The following is a 26,230-nucleotide window of genomic DNA, read 5'->3' on the forward strand; positions in this document are numbered from 1 at the left end:
CCCACGGTCTATTTTTTTAAAATTTTTTAATGTTTTTATTTATTTCTAAGAGAGAGAGAGACAGCGTGAGCAGGGGAGGGTCAGAGAGAGAGGGAGTCACAGACTCTGAAACAGGCTCCAGGCTCTGAGCTGGCAGTCAGCACAGAGCCTGACGCAGGGCTCGAACCCACGAACTGCGAGATCATGACCTAAGCGAAAGTCAGATGCTTAACCGACTAAGCCACCCAGGCGCCCCCCACAGTCTATTATTCCACCTGTCCTCTAAGCAAAGGGTCTTTTAACCCTCTTGGACTATACCACCCTATCTCAATGTCAAGGCTTGTTGTTTTCTTTTTCTTCTTTAAATAAATTTCCTATTCTAAGGGCACCTTCTCTTTTCCATGAAATGTGACAGTAACGTAGCCTACCATTTTGATTTAATGTTTGTAGTATTTACGGAACACCTTTGCGACCATCCCCATTTCACAGGCAGGGGACTAGATGCAGAGATAACATCAGCTAGTTTGTGGCAAAACTGGGACCTCAAAGTCAGATGTCAGGCTCTTAATCCAGTGCTTCCCCCACCCGTCTGAGCCTCCTGTGCTACACCAGGATCTTTTCAGGGCCCTGAGAAGCCAACGTTGGCTGCCTCCTGCTGGCAGGGAGCTCTTTCAGGCTTCTGGTTCCACTGCTAACGCAGGGGGAGTGAGAAATGAGCAGAGTGGATTATGCACAGAGGCAGTCCACATTGCCATCACCACACCTCACTGGGGAAGGAGGAGATGGCTTACACATGGGGGGAAGGGAGGTATTATGAAAACCGATAATTCATAACAGTTGATAAGTGTCAGAAAAGTATTTACTCACATTCATTCCCTGAAAGTCATATTCTCCATGTGTTCTCATTTGTCTTTCAACGATGGCATCAGTCAGGTGGATTCAGCAAGAACTACCAAGGTTTTAGCCAAATGCTGCCAAGGGAGAGAGTTTCATTTAACTTCATTTTTCCAGCCAGGGCTGGCTCCAAAGCGAGTTTTTGGTTTGCTACATGCAAAGCAAATTCCCAGAGGTTTCTGAGACTGCTGAGATCTGATACAAGATGACTGCTCCCACCCACCCGCCCACCCACCCACTAATAAGACAGAAAGCCATCCTATTTTTGGTAACAATTAAAGGGCCTCCCGGTGCAAGCAGAACGCTGTTTATTTTCTGTTACATCACTTCACTTTGCCTTCGAAGGCTGGTCTGTGCTCAGTGTTCTCGTGGTGATGCAAGTCGGCTCTCTCCTCCAGCCGTTGGGTCCCTCCCATCACACAGCACCTCACAGGTCTCTTCCCGGAGCAGTGCGTTGCTGGAGCGAAGAGCAGCTCACGAATCAGCTGCAGGTCCCCGTTTTGAAAAGCAGAGATACAGAGAGGCAAAGGAAAACGGTGGACTCCTATGTGACCTGGTCTCAGAGCAAGACAATCACCAGCTGAATTCCAGAAGCCCTGTTCATGTTTGGGGATATTTTTTCGACTGCATGGAATCAGAGAGAAGCCAAAGGATGGGAAATGCCTGCATCCCCCTGAAAAGAATTGCTTATTTCCTATGTCTCTTATCTGCGCTTTTGCTGACTGAGGGGAAGAAACCAGCGAAGCCAAAATGCCCTGCCGTGTGTACTTGTACCAAAGATAATGCTTTATGTGAGAATGCCAGATCTATTCCACGCACCGTTCCTCCTGATGTTATCTCATTGTAAGGCCCGTAAGCATTTTGATATCTAATTTACGATTTAAAAATTCCAGCTGATGTATTTGGGGCTTTGTATGTATTGGTAGGAGGGCATGGAGAGAGAAATTCCTCTTGCGTGCTTGGCCATTTGACAGTGCTAACATTTTGCTGCATTTAGAAATTTTGATTTTTATTAGCTGCTATGGAACCCCCAACCCCTGAACATTATTATGGGAAACCTGTAGCCAATTCATCTATCCTACTTCATCTGGGAAGGAACAGTATCGTACTTCATAAAATAGTGTCAAAATAGTGACTGTTTTGCTAAACCGGATTAACATAAGGTTTGTTCTGTGTGTGTCTCTTTGTGTCTGTCTGTCCGTTTGTTTTTTGTTTGTTTTCTTTCAGATCCTTTGTGAGATCTGGTTTTACTGAAATCTCAGAAGGGAGTTTTTTATTCACACCATCGCTGCAGCTCTTGTGAGAAATATTTATATCATGACTATTTTTAATATGGCATATATTTGGATAAGCCCTCTAGTAAAACGATCTCAATATTAATTTTGTCAAATGTGACTGTGTTTCTGGAAAGAAAAAGAATATCAGTAAAGTAAGAGGTAGCTGGGTTTGTTTGTGACTTGACACGGGCAGTGCAGGTTGATTCTTGCTAGGGTGGATTTGCTAACCTGTAATGAATGCTGTCTACTTTAATGGCTTTTTATGAAGTTGTGGGAATGTTTGCAACAAAGATCCCAATTCCATGCCACTGTTTTACTTTCATTTTTGGCTTGGGAACTTTGCTTATTCTGCCCTAGAGTTTTTGAATTAGTCCATACAGAACCCTGCATAACATATGCGCTCAAGATGTTACCTCCCGGGGATCTGGGCCGGGCTGCTACCTTGTATGATTTACCGTGTGGGGAAAAACAAATCCGGGTTCCTTCGAGGTAACTCCTTCATATATTAACTCTTGTGAGGTTGTTTTCTAATCTCCTGTAATTTATAACTTACAAGGAGGGAAGGAAAATATTAATATAGGAGAGTGCAAAGGATTAGTCTTGGCTATATGTTTGGAGTTAGCCACGAGGGAACCACATTTTCAGTCTATGTCTCAAAATAGTCAAAAAACAATATTTGACTAAGAAATCAGATTTCTCCACAGGCACACTGTCACATGTATAATTTGTTCTGAGGTGTAATGTTTAGCCATTGGCGTGCTAGTCCTTAGAGCAGGACCACGTGAGGGTCAAGGGGTCCCCCGGTACTCAGGTGTCAGGCGACAGATTAGAGTGGTAGTGACATTGGTCCAAGAAGAAATTAGCCAATTGTCGATCAACTGAGTATTGGTTATCTGAACTGCACGATTCAGGACCCAAGTTTTTTGCTTGCTTGTTTTTTTGTTTTCTTGCCTTAATTGGCCATTTTGGCTGTTTTAAGTTATATACACAGAGACAAACAGCATGATTAGAAATTGGAGAGACCTGTGTAAATCTAACCCCACTACTCACTAAAAACTAGACATGGAATCTTGTGCAAAGGACTAAATCTCTCTGAGCCTCAGTCTCCTCATCTGTAAAATGGAGGTGATAATACATTGAAAGGTTCTTACCAGAGATAACTATGAGATAAGTAGATAAAATGCTTGGCATCAGGTATGAACAATTGCTTACACATTTTACGAAAGGTGGAGGTTTAAATTTTTACATAACGCTAAAAAAATACTTAAATCTATTAGTATATTGTTTTATCTGTATGAAATCCCAAAACTTGTTTGCCTAATTCATTGAATTCACAAACCGGATCAGGTGTTCTGACATTATGTAACAATGTTGGCTAATGTCTTTCTACCAGCTAATGTCTTTGAGTGATATACAATTGAGGAGAATATTCTTAAGGGATTTATCTGATTGATGGCTAGTGGGGTGATTAGGGGAAGTGTCTGCACATCAAACAGATCCAAAAAAGGGTCTTCAGCAGATGAAGAGGCAAAGAGCACAGGAAGAGGCAGTCTCCAATGCTGGAATCCTTCCATAGCAAAAGAATTGGTTGTATCTGAAAAAGCGATACATTGTGCTTCTGTTGTCTACTTGTTAAATAAATAAATGGCTCATTTAAAAAGCATCCTTTTGATGAGCTGAGGCACCTCCTTCCCCCCAGGACAGTTAAATAGATCAGTCCTTAAAATTGAGGAAGTGTCAGTCAACACGAAGTAGACATTAGCTGTGACAGAAGCCCTGGATAGAGCAACCCCATCAGTCAGAATGCCTCTACTTTGTTTTTGCTGGTGGACCAGCCTCCCAGGCACAGATGCTGGACAGTGTTATAGGAATAGTTACCGGCTGCTGCGGGGTAATGTGATTCCACGTATTTAGAATCACAGAGGGAAGCCAAGGAACTGGTTTTTAAATAGCCCACACTGAGTGTGTGCCATGCCCCTGTGTCCCATGCTCTGAGTTCCTATGGAACATTCCAGCCCTTATTTCTAAAAGCAGTTCAGGTTTCAGAAATAACCAAAGGGCGAGTAATTCTTGCCCTGTATGTCCTTTCTGAACTAACATTGGCTAACCTTAACATGGCAGATTTGTGCCAGGGTAGAGCTTATGCAAAAATGTCAGGTGTCAAAGTTTGTCTCTGATCTCAGCACCCTGTTTCCTAAAGATTTTTCTCCCCATTCTTCCTGCCCAATGTTCTTGGCTTCCTCCTCTCCTCAGGAAAGGGTCTAATATGCTCATTTTCACTGAGGATGAAATAAATTATAAGGTTCCAAATATGAATTGTGCCATAATCATAACTTGATGGGAATAGATGGTTCACAGACAGAAAGAGTTCTCCTGTGAGGTAGGGCCATTCAGTGCCCTGAAAACCCCATGTGGGCTGCCAGTTCCCCCCGGAACATGAAGACAAAGGGGCCTGAATTTGCCTTTGCACGACTTTTGCCATCAGACGAGGCCTGGATCACACCAGCCATTCCTTGTGTTTTACAATGAATTCTAAAGCATTTGTGACTATGGACTGTCCTGTCATATCCTGGGAAGATATAAAGTTCAGACTCCGTTCTGCTTGATTGACATACAAAGGCAGTTGGTTTCTTGCTCTGTTGTTGAAAAGGGAGAAGAAATGACCCACTCCTGTCATCCACGCTAACAATCTGATAATTTTGTGATGGCCTCAACTGCTTTTTCAGACCTTCTGCAGAGGCATGATGAGAAGTACTTTTTGAAATGTCAGCTCTGGGTAGTGAGGGAAACAGACACAGTGCCTCCTTAAGTTATGTACCGTGTTTTGGGGGAAAAGATCCTGGTAGGCTGTAGCTGGTGATGTGCATTGGAAAGCGAGAACAACAAAAGCCCAGACTCTGTAGAAAGGAGAGAAAGAATAGAATTAACAACAACAGCAGCAACAACAACAACAAAAATCATCAAGTTAGTTGTACAAAATGTTTTAAAAATATCTTATTTATGATTTGAAACAGCAACAATAACAAAACTTGGCCCAAGCAAATGCAATTTCATTCATGTTTTCCATAGGGCCAGTCATGAAGCATAACCGAGGAGAATGATTATTCATTTGGGTTTGCTTTTAGTGATGGGGAACAGTGCTGGTAGTGAATGCAATTTACAGAAATGTGTTTTCACACATTAAAGCCCTGTTCTTCTCAACTACAGACTGAAATCCCCAATGATAAAGGCTCATTCCAGAAGTAAAATTCTAACTGAAGAGTATAAAATGTGACCACATTTTCACTCATTTATAAAATTTTTAATAAACTAAATCCCTCCAATTCTTATGAGAGTGCTATATGCAGGGGATAAATTACAGGGTTGATTTTAGTATCATGCTAAAAAAAAATCCACATGTAGAAGAATTCAGTGTGGTCAGAAAAAAATTCTATTTATTCCAGTGAGATTTGATCTTGTTTGAAGCAACAGAATTGATCCCTCTGGGGGAAAAAGACATCATTATTTCTTTTCTTAATCCATAATCAGCGCACAAGTACATAGTCCATAAGAAGTAAAAAACTAAAAAAGGAAAAAGCAAATACCAAGAACAAGGTAAATAAGTTCATCCTTATTAAGGTTTTATCATTTAGTCCTTCAAAATATTCTTTGTCTGGGAAAATATATCCATGGCCTATCTCATCTTTGCAGTGATCAGCCCCCATTCATCCTTACATTACAAGGGTATGAAAAATTTAGCGCTCTTTTTTTAAAATTGTTATTTATTTTTGAGAGATAGAGACAAAGCACAAGCAGGGGAAGGGCAGAGAAAGAGAGAGACACAGAATCTGAAGTAGGCTCCAGACTCTGAGTTGTTAGCACAGAACCTGACACAGGGCTCGAACTCACAAACCATGAGATCATGAACTGAGCCCAGGTCAGATGCTTAACTGACTGAGCCATCCTGGCACCCTATACATAGCACTCCTTAATGAGTACTCAAGCCAGACCTAAAGCTGAGGTCTGAAGAAATAATGATGGAATTATTTTCTGTCTATGGATGAGCCTGTTTTGATTTGTGCTCAGCTGATGCTCCCCCTCTCCAGCCCCTCACCCTGACCCCACGATAGACCAAGAAGTAAAAATTTCAGTGAGCTAGCTAGGTTGTTCTGTCGACAACTTGCCTAAGGACCTATAGGTCTGATTTTTAACTTTTTAATTAATTGATTGTCATGTCTACAAGCCAACCCTATACAACCAATGTTTTCTCTGAAACTGTATTTCATCCTCTCAATTATTCAAGCAAGACACTTAGGAGTTACCGGCCCCTTCTCCCTTACTGTCCACTTCCAACCAGACAAGACCTCTATCAAACAGGATGAGAACCTGCCACCTCTTCACCCGAGGGCCATGGCCCTAATGGAGGCTGCAGTCAGTGACCCACAGGCCGCTGCAGGAACTTGTGCACTGGATGCCTGTTTAACCCTCCTCCATTAGTGTTACCTTCCGGGAACATAGATCTCATCATGTCACCCTTGTGCTTGGAAATGTTTAATGTTTCCCTAGAAACAGAGACAGACTGAACATCTGAGTTGGTATTAATATAATTTGGCTATTGGTCCAGGGTCATCTCTCATAATACTGACCTCTCTCTCTCTATCTCAGCAACATTTATACGAGACTGAAGTACCTCATTCCCTGACCTCTATTTTCTCAAGCTCTATAGACTTTACAGATTCTCTAGTTCTTCCTATCATTTACTGGCTTGTATCTGCCCCATGTCTCTGGACATCACAGAGGGTTATCAATAGCCAAGGTCCTAGAAATAAGCCCAGATGTTGTTAAGTCTGGACTAAGCATGTTATTTGTTGACTTCAATCCATATTTTCACAGATTTTATGCTTAAGACTCTTGTTTTCCTATCAGTAGATAGTTGCATTCTTTTTCATGTTTTGTGTACTCTATCAGATTTCACATGAACTAACTCCCTCCTAAAGGCCTGGATACAGACTAAATTTGAGTGGATCAGGCAGAGAGTCTAATCAAGAAACTACCTTGCCTTTGGGACTGGAACAAAATAGTGGAGGGCAGACTGGGAGGTGCAGCCACATCCCTCTTTCCCAGGAGAGGCCAGGGCAAGTAGAAGTTTGCCTAGTGAACTTCCCTCCCTCCCCCCGCCCCCCACCATTCTCTGCCTCTTCACTTTCTTGCTGCCTTTTCCCCTGTCTCTTCACACCCACTCCTGAGCTGTCCCAATCCCCTCTTCTGTGTCAGATGTGTTGGTTATACATATAAATTATACTTTAAAAAAAAAAGGAAAGGAAAAAACATGGTGTTATGATGTTAAACTTCTTCACCAGAGATTTCCAGTGTATCAGAACTTAAAAGGCAAAGTTTCCAAAGCCTTTCCTGAGACGCACTGCCTGAGTTTCTTCTGTCCCACTTGGATTTCCTCTAGGCCTTTGATGTGTAAGAAATCAAATTTGTCTCCCAGGTTCTCTGTTGATTCTGGAGGTCACCTAGCTTCTCTCTTGTGAAGGATAAAATTCCCCCTTATCCTGTCCGACAAAGACGTCCAAAGGGAAATGTTGCTTAAGCTTAAGGAGTATGAAGATGAAAAAAAAAATTCATTAACACAAGGGTAATTTACTTTTTGACTTATTTTTTATTATTTTTTTAGTGTTTATTTATTTTTGAGAGACAGAGAGAGCGTGAACTGGGGAATGGGAGAGAGAGAAGGAGACACAGGATCTGAAGTGGGCTCCAGGTTCTGAGCTGTCAGCACAGAGCCCAACTCAGCGCTCGAACTCACGAACCGGAGATCATGAACTGAGCTGAAGTCGGCCGCTTAACCAACTGAGCCACCCAGTCCCCCTTTTTGACTTACTTATATTTGCTTAGCTAAAAGTATTTATTCATTGCATCGTGGCAAGCAGTAACAAAATGAAAGCAAAAACTTCCCATTCAGATTCCAAAACACATTTTGGGATTCTGCTGGGCAACAGGCATAGCATTGTGCTTTGTAAGGGACACAGAGATGAGTGTCATCTCCCTCCCCGCCCTGATACAGCGGCTCTCAGTTAATGGTGATCCCTAGTAAGGTAAATTATAATTGCCTGTTTTTGAATGTATCATAATGTAGTCTCTTTTTAAAATAATTTTGTCATAAGCTAGTCTTTTAAAAAAATTTTAATGTTTATTTATTTTTGAGAGAGAGAGAGAGAGAGAGAGAAAGACAGTATGTGAGCAGAGGAGGGGCAGGGAGAGACAGGGAGACACAGAATCCAAAGCAGGCTCCAGGCTCTGAGCTGTCAGCACAGAGCCTGACGCAGGGCCTGAACTCATGAACCATGAGATCATGACCCGAACCATGAGATCATGACCCGAACCATGAGATCATGACCTGAGCTGAAGTCAGGTGTTCAATTGATGGATCCACCCAGGTGCCCCTATTGTAAGCCAGTCTTGACAGACTGTCTCATTTTGTTCAAAATGATATTCAGTTGATTGGTGATGATGGTGACTTGTGCCAACTGTTGAGATATAGGCTACAAAATGATTGCAGGGGCTTTGTGGTGACAGCTGTGATATCCAAATGGCTAACCCTGGAGAGCTGGCAATGTGGCAAGTAGCAAAGAACACAGGTTTTATGATGAAATAAACACAGGTTCAATCTCCACTCTGTTGCTTAGTAGTAGTTCTATGATTTGGAGCAAATTTAATCAAGCCTCGTTATCTGCATCTGTAAAAAGGGAACTAACCATAGATTGCACAGGATTACAGTAAAGGTTAAATGAAGCAACACATGTAAAGTGCTTGGCACTGTGCCTGTAACTCAATAATAAATGTTAAGTTTTCATTGTAGTTTTTGAAAATCATTTTAGTATATGTGCTGCCAAAATGAACACTGAAAATCACTTTAATTTGACCAACCACAACATCAGATTAGCATCTGATTGTATGGTCAGGGTTTGCTTATGATCCTAGATTCAAAATTTTGTTGTTCTACCCATAGGTTTCCGTCAGCACCTCCTAAGAAATCTTTCCTTCAAACAGTTCTCACAGAAAACATGAACTATTTAACTTTCTTGGAGTGGGAGACAGAGAGAAAACCAAATGCTCTCACTTTCTCCTCATGAAAAAAACAACTGGCACCACATTTTGTAAAATGTGATTTTGTTTAAAATAATTAACACTGATCAGTGTTCAGATGAGTGGTTCTGTGGTAGGATAGAAAGAAGTCTGCACTAAAAGACATGAGTTTCAGCCACTGATGGGCTTTCTGAACTTGGGTTGGTCACAATATATCCATGGGCCTCAGATTTTATATGTAGAGAATACCAGAGAGTGATGAATTATGGTTCTCAAACTCAAATGCCAGTGGGGGTTGGGTGGTAGGGTAAATAAAGGAAACAGATGGGTATAAGACCGTGGGGCCTGGTAGAGTCTAGGGTAAATCGGAGAAGGCATGCCTTGCCTAAAAATGACATCCTCAGCTCCAACTGATTATTGCTGATGAGAGTATGGTACATGAACATGGGGTCATATTTTTCTAATTTTCAGGGGAAGGCAAAAATCTGGAAGCAGATTTTTTAAAAGGATAAACACCAAATACAATGTAAGTTGACATTTTGAGACCTTTACATTTCAATTAACTAAGGTGTCTTCCTGGCTTAAAAAAATTTTATTGTATTCTGTTCTATTCTACAATTAGAGTTACTTTAAATTATAACATAGAAAGTGGTCTTGTTAAAGAAATGGACAAAATTTATTATATCAATTCTAACAAACCAGTAAATTAGATTAAATGAAAGAGCCTCATAATATGGAATTGACTATTATAGAGTCATTATTAAAATAATGTAGTTCTCAATTTCCCATGGTGGCTGATGACAAAACAGTATTTCACTACCCCTTCCATAGGCAGGGGCTAGAAAGGAATTGTGCCCATTTACAAGGCAAGATGTCACGTGTTTGCCGGTGTCAGGTGTGATTAAAAAGGAATGAACCTTTAAAAAAAATAAACAGACTAGAATTTGTATGTACAAGTAACCCTGGAGTTGCAGCGAATTCCTGTGGGAGGTCATAGATTCCTCCCTTCCATGCTTCCATGGCTAAACATTTCTAGATCCTTCTGCGAGAATTATCTTCACTGCCAGTTTATAAGCCATGCAATAAAATCAGGCAGTCTTTTTAGGGGGTGTTTGTCATTTTTGTGCATTATGCTAAGCGCTTTATAGATCTCTCTCTTTTTTTTTTTTTAACTTCATCATCACAATAACCCTATGAGGGGGTATGATTACCTCCATTCCACAGATGAAGCACTGAGTCCTAGCAGGGTTTTAGGTAATCTCCTCAATGTCACACCCTTCCTAAGTGGCACATCTGGGGCTTAAACCCACGTCCTCAATTTTAATTACTTTCGTCTACTTCCTCTTGAACATGAATCACCGGGCTTGACTTTGCATAGTTCTGTTCTCAAAATCCAACCCCCTCTCAAAGGGTCAGCCTTTGCCATTAATGAGGGTATTCAGGGGAATGTGTCCTGATTCCTGGAGACAATTAATGAGGAGTTTCAAAAGCCCTTTGAAAGAGTGGCAGCATTACTGGCAAGAACATCTCGTTTCCCTAGGATTCAATTCTCATTTGTATGTGTAAGCTCTGGTCTCCTTGCTTGACAAAAAGAGAGAGAGAAAAAAATAGCAAATGAAAAAGGACCTATATACTTTGAAGTTAGGCCTTAGATCAGCGTTTTCTAAACTTGTTCCTGTGGTACAATTGTCCTGAAAGAAATGGGTCTGTGCTCAAATAAATTTGGGAAACTGCACATTTTATCCCCACCTTGTCTATTCACAAGACACTTGGGCTTAGAAAAGCTGCTGGAATTATTTTATGTCATTTCGCTTTTCTTAAAATCTCATAGGATATTGGGAACCTATGCCTTTGGGATTCATATTATTTATTAGTTCAATTATTTGTACCCACCTTGTTCTAGAAAGGCTTCCTAGCAGTGCTTAGGCAGGTACAAAGAATTCCATCTTGAAGGATACACTAACCATCTATCTCCATATAAGACATAACTCAGACCATCTCGTTAGTGTGGATTCATCGAGTGTAAGATCTGGGAGGATGCCTCCCTGCCACACTGTCCACTTGGTCAACCAGCTTGGCACACACAGCTTCTTTGGGGGCCTCCCAGTAGATGCCGCATCTTCCTGAGGAAGTAGATTAACCACTTGCAGCGTATTCAAAGGAAAACTGCCCTTGAGCTTACATTCTCACAGTTTTTGTCTGGAGCAAGTTCCATCACAGCTATTTCCCAAATGGCTAATCCAGCATTTCTGTGGGTATGTTCAGTGGAATAGTCATCTTATGTAAAGCTCGGTGATAAAAGGGTCCCATGATCAATAAAATTTGGAAACTGCATATTTCATTCCCTCTTGAAGAGTCTCTGTTTATTTAAGGGTAGAAAGATTAGTGTAATTAAGAACCCCAATTATCTTCACTTACCCACTTTTCCCAGACTTATTTGGATTTTGTTGTTGTTGTTGTTGATGTACAACCTCTCAGCCCTATGAAGTCCTCATATTTCAGGGAATATACTTTGGGAACTACTGGGCAATGCTGTTCTAGATTCGTAGCAGATAAGTTGGCAGATCTGATGGGATTATAAAGAAGAAGCATGGCCTTGCCTATGACCATTACCAGTCTGAGCACAGAATCCCAGCTCTGCCAGTTCCAGGCTTCAAATTACTTTACCTCTCTCACCTCAGCTTCCTTTATATTTTAAGAGGAGAATATAGAACCTAAATTATAGTGTTCATTTTAAGATTAAAATGAGTTCATAGATGGCAAGCTGCTAAAGATGAAGCTTGGCACAGAATAGGCTTTACATAAAATTTAAGTCCCTTCTCCTTGGTGCTTCAGGACCAGGGAGATACATGCTGAATTTACGAACATCAGGGGGGTGGGCTGTTGACTAGTTACGTCAATTCCTAGAAAGGAAAAATTTGACTGTCCTGGGATGAGAGGTAATAGACTATAAAAAGCAAAGAGGTAGATCCATGCTCCAATCTTTGCTGCTATGCATGCCAAGAATATTCCCGAGGGAATCCTTGCACATCTAACACCTACATTCTAATCCTGGCCCTGCCACTGATAAGAGATGTTATGTGACCTTAGGTAAATCATTTAACTTCTGGAGACCTATTTTCTCACCTGTAAAAAGAGCAACTGGGGGCACCTGGGCAGCTCAGTTAGTTAAGTGTCTGACTTTTGCTCAGGTCATGATCTCACAGTTCCTGAGTTCAAGCCCCACATCAGACTCTGCTGTCAACACAGTACCCACTTTGGATCCTCTGTCTCCCACTCTCTGCCTCTCGCCCCTCTCAAAATTAAATAAACATTAAAAAAAAGAGAGAGAGAAAGTGAACTACATATCTCTCTGGAATGCCTCTCACCTCCTACCAGATTTACATGAAGCTAAAGTAGGGGTATTTCCCATCAATCCAGATGAAGAGGTGGTGAATTAAGTATCAGCTGAATTGCACTGAAAATGTTTTGCAAGGATGAGAGACCCCCCAAAAAAGAACCAAAACCAAAAAACATAATGTGCTCATGTGTGATGCTTCCCATTTTAATGCTTTCCTGTCTTAAAAGCGTATTTTTAAATATTCAAATGTAAATTATTCACATGGCACATGCACTTAGAATATGTGCATTTAACTAAAGTGAATCATCAGCCTATCATTAATTGTCTTTCAACCAGCCCTCTTCTTTTGGATAAAAGAGAATATTAGTAACTGAAGGGGTTGAATCATTTAAGCATAGTGAGCTCTAAACAAGTTGGCAAGCAACCCAGCTATGTCCCTAAGTCCTCTAGCAGTATGTAGCCTGTGTGGCTTCATCTCTCATTTACCTATATATGCATATATAAACACAAGTCACATATGTGCCTGGAATTGTGCATTTTTGTGTCCATGCACACTACCCATGGCTGGTTAATTTCCTGGACGATGCCCATTATAGTTCTCTTGAACAGGTAACAATCTCCCTAGACCTTAATTTCCCTAGCAGGAAAACTAAGGTTCTTCACTATATCTAACGGCTCTTTCAGCTCTGATGTTTTATGTCTATGATCTTTGATTAGATCTTCTTTGGCAGAAGCCCTGGAGACATGCTCACATACATTCTCTCATGTAATTCTTAGATTCTTCCAGGAAGTCTTTTTGTTGTCATAATTCCTATCTTGACAGATGATGAAACAGATTCACCTACTTTATGTATCCATAATACGTGGCAGTTACAAGTTTAGAAACTAGATTCTCTATTCTATACCTTATCAATGCCATCTCCAAGTGAAAGTACTGGTTGCTCACTCTTTTTTTCTTCATGCACAGTAGTACTCACTGAGGGGAGATTAAATGGGAGACCCCCTCCCTACACAATCCCTCCCCCCCCACCCCCCCGGTAACCAGGAGAATCTTCTCTGGGCTAGAAGACACAATGCAGGCCACTCATGGGTCAATGACAATTCTAATGACAATCAAGATGTCCCAAGTGACTAGAGGGAATTTGAAGCAGTAGGTATCAGCCTGGCACATGACCAGATCAGCAGTCTGGTTGGAGACAAGGGGAGATTTTCTCGGCAGGATTACTCTTCCCATTCAGTTATCTGCAGACCTGCCTCCACACCACTTCCTGCTCCCCATGCAGAGCCCATGCCTACTCTTCCATGAATGAAGCCTACAATGCTACAAGCATAGAGTCATATATATTTGAAGCTAGAAACAACCTAAAATATCTTGTCTAACCACCTCATTGGGCAACATAGAGAGGAGAAATCTCAAGGCCACACTGACTATTTACAGCCAATTCCAAGAATTAAGACCCAGGCTTCCTGATTCCCTCTTCAGTGTGCTCCTCCCCCGGTCCCTGGAGACGTGAGGAACCAGGGCAGGAAACCACTTCAGCAACCCATTAGCCTTGGCATCAACACATGTGCCTACCCACTCCTTTTGCTCTTGTGGACTTCCATCTCCAGCCTCTTGGCTGGACATTGGGCAGCCTGAAACTTGACTCTTCTTCCAATATAGCTAGATTCTCATCCTCTGATCTTCTGCTCATTTCTTTACTTCTCGGTTGCTACCTCAGTTTCCCTCAGAATTCTGAGCTCCACGCTAACCCTGTCACCCACTTTTTTGTTCCTTTTGGATTAAATGCTCTGTCCTAGCTTTTCAAATCAACCAGGGACCCCCTAAAAATTTTATGGCCTTGGTATTAATTTATTGCTTGTGAAGAGATGTGACCCCCCCCCCCCCCCCCCCGCCGCCCCATCTAAGCAGTTGAATGTAGGCACCAGAAGGAGAAACCAGAGCTGGAGGCTAGCAGATACTTTTCAGATACCATCCTCTGATCCCACTGCAATATTAACAATAAAATCATGAAGGCTTTTTCAAAAAACCTATCATTGATAGAGAATTTTAAGAATATTATTCTAAATACTTGTGGAAATCAAATCTGCAATTTGAAAAGATTATTACCTATCAAAACTCACTGGATGCTTTACTCAGAAGTGAAGTCATATTTCTAGATACTTTCATTTTAAGTCAGAATAAACATATAAATTGAGCACTAAACTAAATATCCTAAGGAAATCAAAAGTAAATAATAATCAGACAAAATAATAAATTAGAAAGCAATTGGAATAATAAATAAATTCAAGATTTGATTCTTGGAAAACCAATAAAATAGCAGACATTTGAAGGAAGCAACACTCACAAATGGAGAAAGCATTAATCATTCTGTAAAACGTTTTGAGTAAATTTGGGTAAGTATTTAGGAAAGAATCGAGGCAGTAGCTCACGGCCTTGAGAAAAGAAAGTCCCAAATGGATCAAGGAGTCAAATGTTTAAAAAAAGAATTAAGAGGGTAGATGTAGGTAATAGTTCATTGATCTTTATGTAGGAAAGAACATTTTAAGAATAAAAGCAAAGAAAGAATATGTATCATATATGTGCATATCAAAATCTTTGGGTAGTATGAATATATAATCTTTAGTTTTTCCTTTAAGCATTTCTGTGTTTTGCAGAATTTCTACAATGAGCATCAAGCGTTCATAAGCAGAATACACCAAACTGCATTCAAAAATTTTAGTCTTTACTTGAAAAAAAATGATCTTTATATCACTTTAAGACTACTTAGAGTAATTAGTTCCTTTTAAAAAGGGATTATTGTTTAATTATATTCCTTAAATCCTTATAAGCTGAACAGTGTTCTTATGGTTGTCTGCCAGAATGTAGATATTAAGTCATGTGATCCTATACTGACAGGCTACCAGGTGTGTCCACAGGGCACTGAACAAGGAGTCTTGGGTCTCATGACCTTAAGCAAAGCTTTTCGCAGCCCTTTGAGCCTCAATTTCCTCTTGTCAAACAGATATTAATATCTCCTCTACCACTTTCACAGAGTTTTTCCAAAGACCAAATAAGATAATCCAGCAAGAGTCTATGAAATATAGGCTATTATGAAGGCAACAACCATCATTTAAAGAATGAGCTATTGCCTGCCTGGAATTAACAGTTGGTATGTACAGTCTTCCTAAATCTCCTTCTTGTAAGGAAACATATACTCCCTTGGTTGCAGAGAGGGGGAAAAAAGTCCTCCTACAGTCCCTTTTCTTACTAAATTCATGAGGGTGATGACTAAGAGATATAAGGGCATTACCTTTGGGGGTGAGATCAGATAGGTCAACACACATCCCTGTCTCCACCTCTACCAAAATTCAAGAGGGAAATGCCTGGTGTTTTCCTTCCCTATGAATAGAAGTGGCAGAGACCTCCCAGGTTCCCATAGGAACAGGAGTGAAGAGCAAATTCTACGCCAATCCACAGGGTGGCTGCTTGGCAAGACTATGAGATCTAGGTCTCTGATTTGTGGCTCAGAGTATCAAGTTCATTTAGATAATACAATGGTCCCCACCAACCTTTCTATGATGCTGCTATTGTGAGCATGGTTGTCAAATCTGAGTCATATTATTGTAGACTCTTACTACCTGTAGTTATGAAGACAGGACAATCCACAGCACCTCTTTGTCCCAGAGCTACTGCTCCAACTAGACTTGCTACAAAGAGTGAACTGCTCTCTCAGTGGCCACAGGTAAAGAGGGAGTAGGTAACCGACCTGGAAGGGAAGCTTACCATATGCAGCCCAGGTTGCATAAAAGAGCCACCTAAGGAGCTTTTTAAAAATTTTTTTAAATGTTTGTTTATTTTTGAGAGAGACAAAGTGCGAGTGGGAGAAGGGCAGAAAGAGGGGGAGACACAGAATCTGAAGCAGGCTCCAGGCTCTGAGCTGTCAGCACAGAGCCTGACGCAGGGCTCGAACTCACAGACCGTGAGATCATGACCTGAGCCGAAGTCGGACGCTTAACAGACTGAGCCACCCAGGCACCCCAAAAGAGCCACCTAAGGAACTTTTAAACATCCTCATGACCAGGCCACACCCCAAGTGTAGAATTTAACTAGAGTCCCTCATGGCAAGAACCAGCTACCACCATATTTTTAAAGCTTCTCAGGTCTTTCCAAGTGCACCCAAGATTAAGAAGCTGTGGCTTAGAATCTAACACAGAGCTAAGCATCTCCCCTGGTTCAACATTCACACAACCTTCCCTTTGTGGGCCTCCTCCACATTCTGCTCTCTCATAAATGTGCCTGGCACATACTTTGCCTGACAAGGAGCTAACTCAATCCTGAGGCATCCTTTCTCCTTCAGCTCCTCTGCTGGCTGGCTCCATCTCTCTTTGCTGATTCCAAATACCGAGAAAGGGACTCATCTTTAGCCCAGCTTGCCTTTTTGAACCAGGGTATTTGGCCCTTGGGAGGCCAACTGACCCCAGGATAAGCTACTCTGGATAAAGACCTGAGTCCTTCTAGCCCTAGTAATCTGTGGAAAGAGACAGAGTTTGTGCAGTATAAAACATGCCACCTTGGTCTGCTCTAGGTCTGTCATGTGTGAGGATGGTATGGAGTATCAGAGTTTCCTTTTAACAGGGACTGCAAGATTCCTTAATATCTGGCCCAGTGACAAATCTAATATTGAAGTCAAACATATTTCAGGAAATTCATAACAATTAAGGATCAGAGTTTCACCCTCTCTATACAGAACATGATTTGTAGTCTTTTTAAATATATGTAGGAAAATAAAATGGATAGCCTGCTCAACTATATTTACAATGTATGTATAATTTTATACATCTTTGTCTACAGAATCCTTGTCCATAGAAAACCACAACTGAATCTAGAATTAAAAGACTAAGATACTCATTATTATCTTAACCAGAGTGATATTTTAGTTTTTAGTAAGAAACTTTTTATTGAAATGTAATATACATAATGAAAAGCATACATAGTCTAAGTGTTTATCTAGATGACTTTTTAAGAATGTTTTTTCAGAGCAGTTTTAGGTTCACAGCAAAACTGAGAAGGAACAGAGAGTTCCCATATATCACCTACCCTCACACATGCATACTCCCCCCCCATTACCAACATCCCCCACTACAGTGGGACATTTGTTACAATTGATGAACCTACAGTAATATCCAGGGTCCCTAGTTTACATTGTAGTTCACTCTTGATGTTGTAGACTCAAGGGTTTGGACAAATATATGATAATATGTACCCATCATTATAATACCATACAGAGTATTTTCATGGCCTTAAAATTCCTCTTTGCTCTACCTATTCATTCCTCCCTCCACACCTCCATGATTTTTTAAAAAGTGAATATCTTTGTAATCAGCATCCAGGTCAAGAAACTAAGCACTATCATAACCCCAAAGACTTCCCTTGAGCCCCTTTCCAGTTACTACCCATCTCCAAGGGTAACCACTATCTTAATTTCTGCCAGTATAGTGAGTTTTGCTGGGTTTTTTTATAATTATGTTCTGGCTTCTTTCCCTCAACTTAGGTTTGTGAGATTCATTCATATTTTTACATGTAGTTTCAGTTTTAGCCAGAGAGTTTAATCCTTGAAATCTAGTTCAACAAGCATTATTTAACCAGGAACTGTGCTCAGGGCTGGGGACACAAAAGCAAATAAGGGTAAGCCCCTGCTATAAGGAACATTCAATCTAGTACTGTAGTAATGACAAGAATTTAACGTGAAGTGAATTCCTTTTGTTTAACAAATATTTATTCAGTGTCCACTATGGGACAGGCAGTATTACAGGTGGTAGAGATAAGCAATGGACAAGCAGATACAAATTCTACTGGAAATCCTCTGTTTTATTTATATGACATGTGTGGGCAAGTTCTGCCCACTAATATCCATTTCCTGCTCTGTTTTGTATCTGATTTCATCATAAGGGGAACTAGTCTGAAAGCTATTTCTTCTAACAACTTGGAGTGTAGAGTTTTAAAGCAGGGCCCCAAACCATGGGGCAGTTTGTAAAGCAGCAAGCATGGGAGGTATTTCTCAGTATTTATTTTTCCCTTATTCTATTCTCTCCATCCCTGACACTGCCTATTTAGAATGAAACAAAAATCTGGAACCAAAGGAAGGCTTTGGATGTTAGCTTACCTTGGAGTAAAGCTTAAGCAATCTTGTTTTCCAGAACTGTGAAGTAAGAAAAGACAAGTGCCAGAGTTATGACTGAAATCATAAAACTTTGAATTTGTTTTAATAACTATAAGCATCTAATAAGTATTATTATTCATTAGTGTTGACTTTTCAGAGCCTAGTGAATGACTTAAGTACAAAGCTATGATGTTGGAAGAGGAAAGAAAGAGAATCCAACATCACTCCAAGATTGATAGCTTAAGAAGAAATGGACAGAGTATCAAGTTTTATTTATTTGGTTCATATTTTCCCCCATTTATGGAAAATGTCAAGCACATATAAAAGTAAAGATAATAATAAAATTCACCTCCATGTATCCATGTTTTACCTTCAAAGATTCTCCATCATGCTCAATTCGTCTCCAGCCCACTGCTTTCCCCTCCCCTGATTATTCTGAAGCGATCCCAGATGTCAAATAAGTCTTTCAAAAATGTTTAGGAAGTGAGATCTCTTAGTATTAATCTCCTTAGTTAACAGGCACAGAGAGGTGAAATCACCAAGCTAGTTAGTGCCAATTATTTTTAATCCTTAGACTTCAAAAGTAAGTAAAAAAGGTTCCTAACAGAGAATATAGGACTTTATATAGTGCAGTTAAATGGTATGTATGAGATATGAATTCCTTTTGTTTAACAAATATTATATTTACTTATATTTATGAATTGTCAAATTACGTTGAATACCTGGTCTGGTCCATGACCATGATCACATTTTGGATAATAGTTACAAGTGGAATAAGAGGTTCTCCCACACAAGAGCCTTAATGTGTAGATTGAAAAGGACTTAAAGCCATTACAAATTTGTCATCCGTACATTTAAAACTTTATTTTTAGCTTGTATCAACCCTTTATCTAATGAATTCCATAAATTAATACTCACTCAAAAAAAAACCCACCTTTATATTATTTGGTCTATAATCACCTCTTTTAAGTCTGCCATTCAGAAATTGGCAACTTTTCCAAACTGTTCACCAGGATGTTGGGACTGCTAGTTGATGTTCCTTTTTATCAGTAATTTCGAAAACAAATTCTTGTGAATTTTGAAATTGCAAATAAATGTGCCCAAGTGAAACTGGTTTTTTTCAACTATTTAGTAATAAAATGGGTCAAAACTTTTCCTAAGCCTCACTGTGTCCCATCTTCAGCCTGTTCTATTATCTAAGAAGGATGCTAGTTGATGTTCATTGAGCCAGTGTCAGAAACCTATCTACTGTGATATATCAAAGCAAAACTAGGCTTCGATGGAGCTACTTTTCCAGGCCCTCCAAGCTTAACACCCTGAGGCACCATTATATGAGCTGATCAGAATGTTCCAGGAGTTTCTAGAGCAGGAGGAAAAGATTCTGTTAGTGTCTTTGTCATGAAAATGTGCAAAATGTTGCTTTGGCTGCTTTGACTGTCATTCTTGTCCAGTTGTATCTCAAAATGTTACCCAGGGCATGTGATATCCATCACTGTGAGAAGTGGGACATGAAGACTCTCTCTATGAGTATTTGATGAGGAGATAATAGGGAGTTAAAAAAAAAAACAGCTTCAAAGATTACCTAAATAAACAACACTGTGGAAGACAGATACCCAGACACTTTTCCATACACAACTCCCACTCATTACTTTAAGACATAATAGCAGCAAACATTGTCAATCTGTCAGGTTAACTATTTTCATTGTATACTTTTTCTGGGCAGATTATTCACATCGAACTCCTTTGATGTGATCAGTGATGATGCTTTTATTGGTCTTCCACATCTAGAGTATTTGTAAGTAAAAAAAACTTTGTTTTTTGACATAATGATTCAGGACAAGTCCTCTTGGGTTCCTACAGCTGTCTGACAACAAATATTATAACCTATTACAGATTCATAGAAAACAACAACATCAAGTCCATTTCAAGACATACTTTCCGGGGACTAAAGTCTTTAATTCACCTGTAAGTATGAATGTTGCTGTTACTTTTTAAGCTTACTAATAGACAACGCAGTTTGATAATCTGAGGCTAAAGCACCCACTTAATGGGTAGTCCATGAAAATTTAAGAAACCCAAAATATTTCTCTCTATGCACACTTCCCATATCTCCCTGTTGTCAGCCAGTGTGTGTCCAAGAAATTTGATTACTATTAATAGGATTAGCCTAATCCAACCATAATTAGGTAAATAATCTACTGCAGGGAAGTCGTGTGACTGAAATAACTTTTTCATTATCTACTTCATTAATCACTTCATGGATAATTATGGATTGACTATACAGGTTAATTTGATATGTGCTGTTTTTCATTTTCTGTGTACATTTATATACATTTAAATATGTACTGTACCCACCAGCAATGTCTACACAGCACCCTGAACAACTTGTTTATAAATGAAATGTTTAATTATTCAATGGATAACTAGAGCTACAACAGTTGTTCTTAACAGGAGGCAATTTTGCATGCTAGGGAACATTCATCAATATCTAGAGACAAATTTGATTGTAACAGCTGGGGGCTGTAACTGACATCTAGTGGGTAGAGGAAGCAATGCTCTTAAACACACTATAATATACAGGACAGCCCCCACAACAAAGAAATATCCAGTCTAAAATGGCACAGTGCTGAGGTTGGGAAGCCCTGAAAAACATGAGCAAAATAACTTATTTCTCGCAGCCTCCCCCATCCCCTACACACACACACACACACACACACACACACACACACACACACGTATTCTTAAGAAAGCTAGATGGCATGGGAAAAAAGGCACTAACATTTATTAAGTGCCCACTATTATGTTGGTCAATTTGTTTCACATGGATTTTCATTTAATCCTCTTAACAATCCTACCAGATAAGTAAAATAATCCCCATTTTAGAAATGAGGAAACAGAGACCTGGAGGTGATGTGTGACTAGTGAACTGAATAGTTATGGGATTATAGCATCAGTACTTGAATTGCAATGATTATTCATCCATTCAAGATTATTTTTCAAGTGCCTAATATGTGTCTCATTAGTGTTAACAAAAATGCAGGAGATCTAAATGTCACTCCGTCAACTTTAACCTGTTCCCTCATAATACCTCACTGTCAGCTCTGTTCTAAGCCTTAAGATATAGCAGGAAAAAAGGCAGACAAAAAGACTTGTCTTTTGAGGCACATTCTAGTGTGTCCACATGGTCCTAACACTTGTCACCAAGCCATGTTTCAACTCCTGTTTGGATTTGCAGCAAGGGGAAACTGATAGTCAGATGTATTATGCACAGATCATTATACCTTTCAAGTCTCCTGTAAAAAGCAATTATAATAAATAGTGTTTGCTAGGCTGCTCTTCATGTCAATGATATAATGTGATGCAAAAATAGTTGTGTGTGGTATAAGTGTTATGCCATTTTATCACAGAGCCAAACACCAAACCTCATTGTTTAGAAAATAATAAACAACAGAAACAAATATATGGAAGAAGAAATGGAAGTCTTGACCTCAACTTGAGAGCTGCTTAATTCACATAAATCCCATTCAACATAGCTTCTGTGTGATGATCAGTATCATGAAGGGCTAAAGGAAGGATGTAAGATCCAGGTGTTGTCTCTGGGAACTTGCAGTATAAGCCTTACCATCCCCCTTGGTTCACTCAAGTGTATCTTCTCTCCAGCCTAAAGGACTACCCGGCCTGGAAAGAAAGGTGGAAGGAAGGAAGGGAGGGAGGGGAGAAAGAAGGAAGGATGGAAGTGTTAATGAAGGGAGAGAGGGAGAGAAAGGAAGGAAAGAATGGCAAGAGAAAACATAAGGAAAGAGGGGAGAGATGAGGGGCAAAGGGAAAAAGAAAAAAATATATATACAATACCTTAATGAAGAACATTTATTTTGTTTGACTACAGACTGTTAGGTCCATCAAATGAAATGGGAATTGAAATTTGGGTCATAATATAAGAAGAGGATACTGGTATAGCATGTGCTTAACATCTAGACATTTTCAAGCTCAAGGGAGCACTAAAGTCAGTATTCAAAGAGGCTTGAATCTTAAGGGTCAGACAGTGAAAGGAAAGACCAACATCTCTGACCAGGTGCTAGAGGTGGGATGAAGGTGTTATGAGGGAACAGGTTAAAGTTGACTGAATGAATATGACCCTTAGGTCTCTTGCATCTTTCATACTTAGATTGACTCATATGGTATTGCCAATATTAGACTGTTTTTGATCCACAAAAATGCAGTGCCATATAGTTCATCCTAAATAATCTCTAGGAAGTGCCACACAAAGATGAATAAGATCCAGTTCCAAACTGGACGAGCTCAGTCTGGCAAGAGGAATTAGACAAACAAACATTTTCTCACTGAATGCCTTTGTTCCCAAGTTATATTCTCCGTTCTAGTTATGCTGTTCTTCAAGATGTACTCCTTTCTCCCTTCCTTACTCCCTCCCCTCCTCCCTCCCCTCCTCCCTCCCCTCCTTCCTTTCATCTCTTTTTCTTTTCTCCTTTCCTTTTTTCCATTCAAGGAGAGATGGGGTAGGGAAGATTCGAAGCCCAAATGTCCCTCTGACTGCTGAGTACATCAAGCTAATTTTCCATTTTTTACCACTTATAAATAAATCTGGCATTTGTTGAAGCCATTAGTGTCCTTCTTGAGACTTTAGGCTTCAAAGTGCACTTTCCTCCACCTCAGACCAACTCTTCCCAATCAAAGGCAAGCACTGAATCAGTGAGGAATGATCACCTGACCCTCTAAATTGCATACACTGGAGGAGAAGTTTACAAAGTTTTTTCAGGTTCTTGACCTCTTTATAGTTTTCTTACAAAAAAGACAGGGTGGTGGCACTACCAATGGTGATGGATAAGAACGTGGAGGTGCACCTGCATTTAAGCTACTCCCCAGCTAGTAGTAGTAAAGGCAGAAGTTTCCTGGCATCTTCCATAAGATGTCTTGTGCTCTCTACATTATGTCAGTTATAGCAGGACCAGAAAACTTTGATTGAGCTGCCTGGATCCTCCCACAGGACATGGTCTGAGGAGCAAATATGACTAGGGAAGAAGGAAAAGATCCTGAAGACAGGGGCCCTAGCCTCGCTCTTTGTCTTCAAATGCAAATAGTTGGGATGAGAAATATACTTTTAGATACAATTGGCTCCCACTCTGCCCCAAGGGGCCTACCTGAGCATAGTTACAAATTCAGTCAGTTCCCAAGGAAGCAACATGCTTATCTCACCTTCTTATACATCTATCTCAGGGAGCTTAACTTTCAAAAGAGAGATTTGTAGACAACTTAAAAGTTACTATATGTACCCATTCCTCCTCAAGCTAGCTTTCAGAGAAAGGAGGATACCTTACATTTCAGTCCTTACAAAGCCAGTCAAATCCTGGGACACTATCTATTGCTTCATTTTGAGTTACTGTCCCAGTGTTATACATGTTTAACTTGAATGCTTGAATAGTTTATATATTTCAACAAGGTTTGAATTTTTTTGATGACTGTGTATTACTCTTGAAATCAGCGGGAAAATGCATTAAAAATAGTTTATGACCAATGATGACAAAATCTCTAAACATTATGTATTTCTGTTTATACCCATGAGGCTTTTTCATAATGATTTCCTTGGGTATCACATATGTGAAATCACATATGTGATTGTAACTAAGGCCCAATAGAGGCAGTACTGTTTGCATGTATGTATAAAAATACTTGGGAAAAATTGTCATCGATCTGTATGTGTTGTGGGACACCTGCTGGTTGCTCAAGATCGTGGGGATGCAAAGGATGTATGTAGCAGTCCCCAAACTCAAGATGCCTATGTGTCCCCAGTCAGTCAGGCAAGATGCCTTCATTTCAGCCTTCACAATGACATACATGTAAAGAGGCAGTGCGATTCAGTGGCTGCGGGTGATCTCTGCCACCAGACTGCCTGCGTTCAAAGCCAGAACAACTGTGGGATATCAGGAGGTCACTTAGCTTTAGTGTGCCTCAGATTTCTCATATGTAAAACGGGAGTGATAACAATAATCTGTAAAAATAGGGAGAGGAAATAATAAGATACTTAGGAGTACCTAGCTCCTAAGGTTGTCATGAGATCAAATGAGTTAATCTATGCAAAGTGCTTAGCACAGAGCCAGGTATGCAGTCAGCACCATTATGTAGGAATAAACTAAAACTCACTGCCTTACCTCTATTCATCCTGGATCAAGATTCCAAATGTTGCAGCATATTTATCCCCTTTAAACATTCTGTATGAAATTAAAATAACTGCACTTGAAGCACTGCAAGTTCAATGAGACCGACTCAAGCTGAGAATCTGCACTGCAGGGAGGCTGGGAGCACCCCAGATAGCTGTGGGTGATGTTTCCTAGCAGCAGAGCCCAGTGGCACTGAAACAAACATGCTGTCTAAGCCAGTCAGGTCTGCCTTAGAGAGAAGACTTTCCAGTAGATTCCATAATCAGAGGTTTTCTCAGGTAAACCAGGAAGATACCAAAGTGAAGGAAGTGGTCATCCCTCTGTTGAGAAAGACTGTCTGCCACTGGGAATGCTTGACCCTACTCAGCTAGTTTCAAGGCAACTAGACATTCAGTTGGGCAGTTTCTGGTGTCTTAAAGAATGTTTGTTAGGCAGACTCTGAATCAATACTGGGAATGGTGCTTAGTTGAAGTAACACTTTAAAAAGCCTCCATGTTGCTTTGGAATGAGTGAGGCTACGTGAGAGCAAGGCTAAGAGGAGGGAGGGCTCTTCGTGAGCAGTGCGTCTGTGTGATATGAGGGTGCATGGCAACAGCAGTTCACAGGCCTTTGTACTTTCTCCCTAACTCAGTGTCTTGGTACGAGGGGCCTAAGAGAAGCATCCTCTACTCTTTTCTTTGTCTAGATTGGTGCCCTTCCGCTCCTTCACTCCCGCCTGCCTCATTCATATCAAAGTATCTACTGAGGACTTACTTTGTGCCAGGCACTAGGAATACAGTGATAAGAAAACCATCCTTCTAGTACTCTCTATAGAACCAATCTAGAAAAAATTAACATCGATGACATATATCCCCAAACCTGTCCTTGCCTTGTCTTCATGGCTCTCCTGATCAGTGCTATCCCCACCACCTCCCCTCCCCACCTCAGACATTCCAGTACACTCCTTCTCCATATAACCTGTGGCCAAACTCACTGATTCTATCTACGTGGCTTAAAGTATTGCCCCTCCTCATATCATTTCATAATTATTAAAGATGAAGCCATAGCCTTTCACGGGTATAAAATATAAAGATGTGATTTAAGACCTAGAGCAGAACTTACAGATTATTCTGACCAAGTGATCGTTCACTTTGCAGAAAAGGAAACAGTCAGAGCCCAAACCCAGATAAGCCATTCCTGGCCCATGTCATTTCCAGCCCACTCTGCTGCCCAATCCAGGGAGCCCGGAAGAGGGCAGCCAGGCAAAGTGTTGGTGTGGTCAGTTGCCCAGATTTCCTTCAGTCATATTACTGTGCAGAATGTCTTTTCCTGACAACTCTGGTGGCCACCTCTGATTCCTTTCCTCTCTCTCCA

At 40.4% G+C, this 26,230-nt stretch overlaps 1 protein-coding gene across 4 annotated transcripts in view; it reads left to right on the forward strand.

Annotated features, from left to right (window-relative positions):
* Positions 1-1,223: 1,223 nt before the first annotated feature.
* Positions 1,224-26,230, forward strand: part of LGI1 (leucine rich glioma inactivated 1) — a 37,767-nt gene continuing 12,760 nt past the window's right edge. For 2 of the 4 annotated variants that reach the window (XM_039230236.1, XM_039230239.1), the window contains exons 1-4: positions 1,224-1,716; positions 2,101-2,172; positions 20,428-20,499; positions 20,598-20,669. In XM_039230236.1, coding sequence (XP_039086167.1) covers positions 1,502-1,716; positions 2,101-2,172; positions 20,428-20,499; positions 20,598-20,669 — 431 coding nt within the window. In that variant the 5' untranslated portion in view covers positions 1,224-1,501. The remainder of the gene's footprint in view (positions 1,717-2,100; positions 2,173-20,427; positions 20,500-20,597; positions 20,670-26,230) is intronic. The other 2 variants (XM_039230237.1, XM_039230238.1) reach the window with 2 other exon arrangements.

Source organism: Hyaena hyaena, unplaced genomic scaffold, assembly GCF_003009895.1.
Source record: "Hyaena hyaena isolate Hyena2069 unplaced genomic scaffold, ASM300989v1 scaffold_44, whole genome shotgun sequence".
NCBI lineage: Eukaryota > Metazoa > Chordata > Mammalia > Carnivora > Hyaenidae > Hyaena > Hyaena hyaena.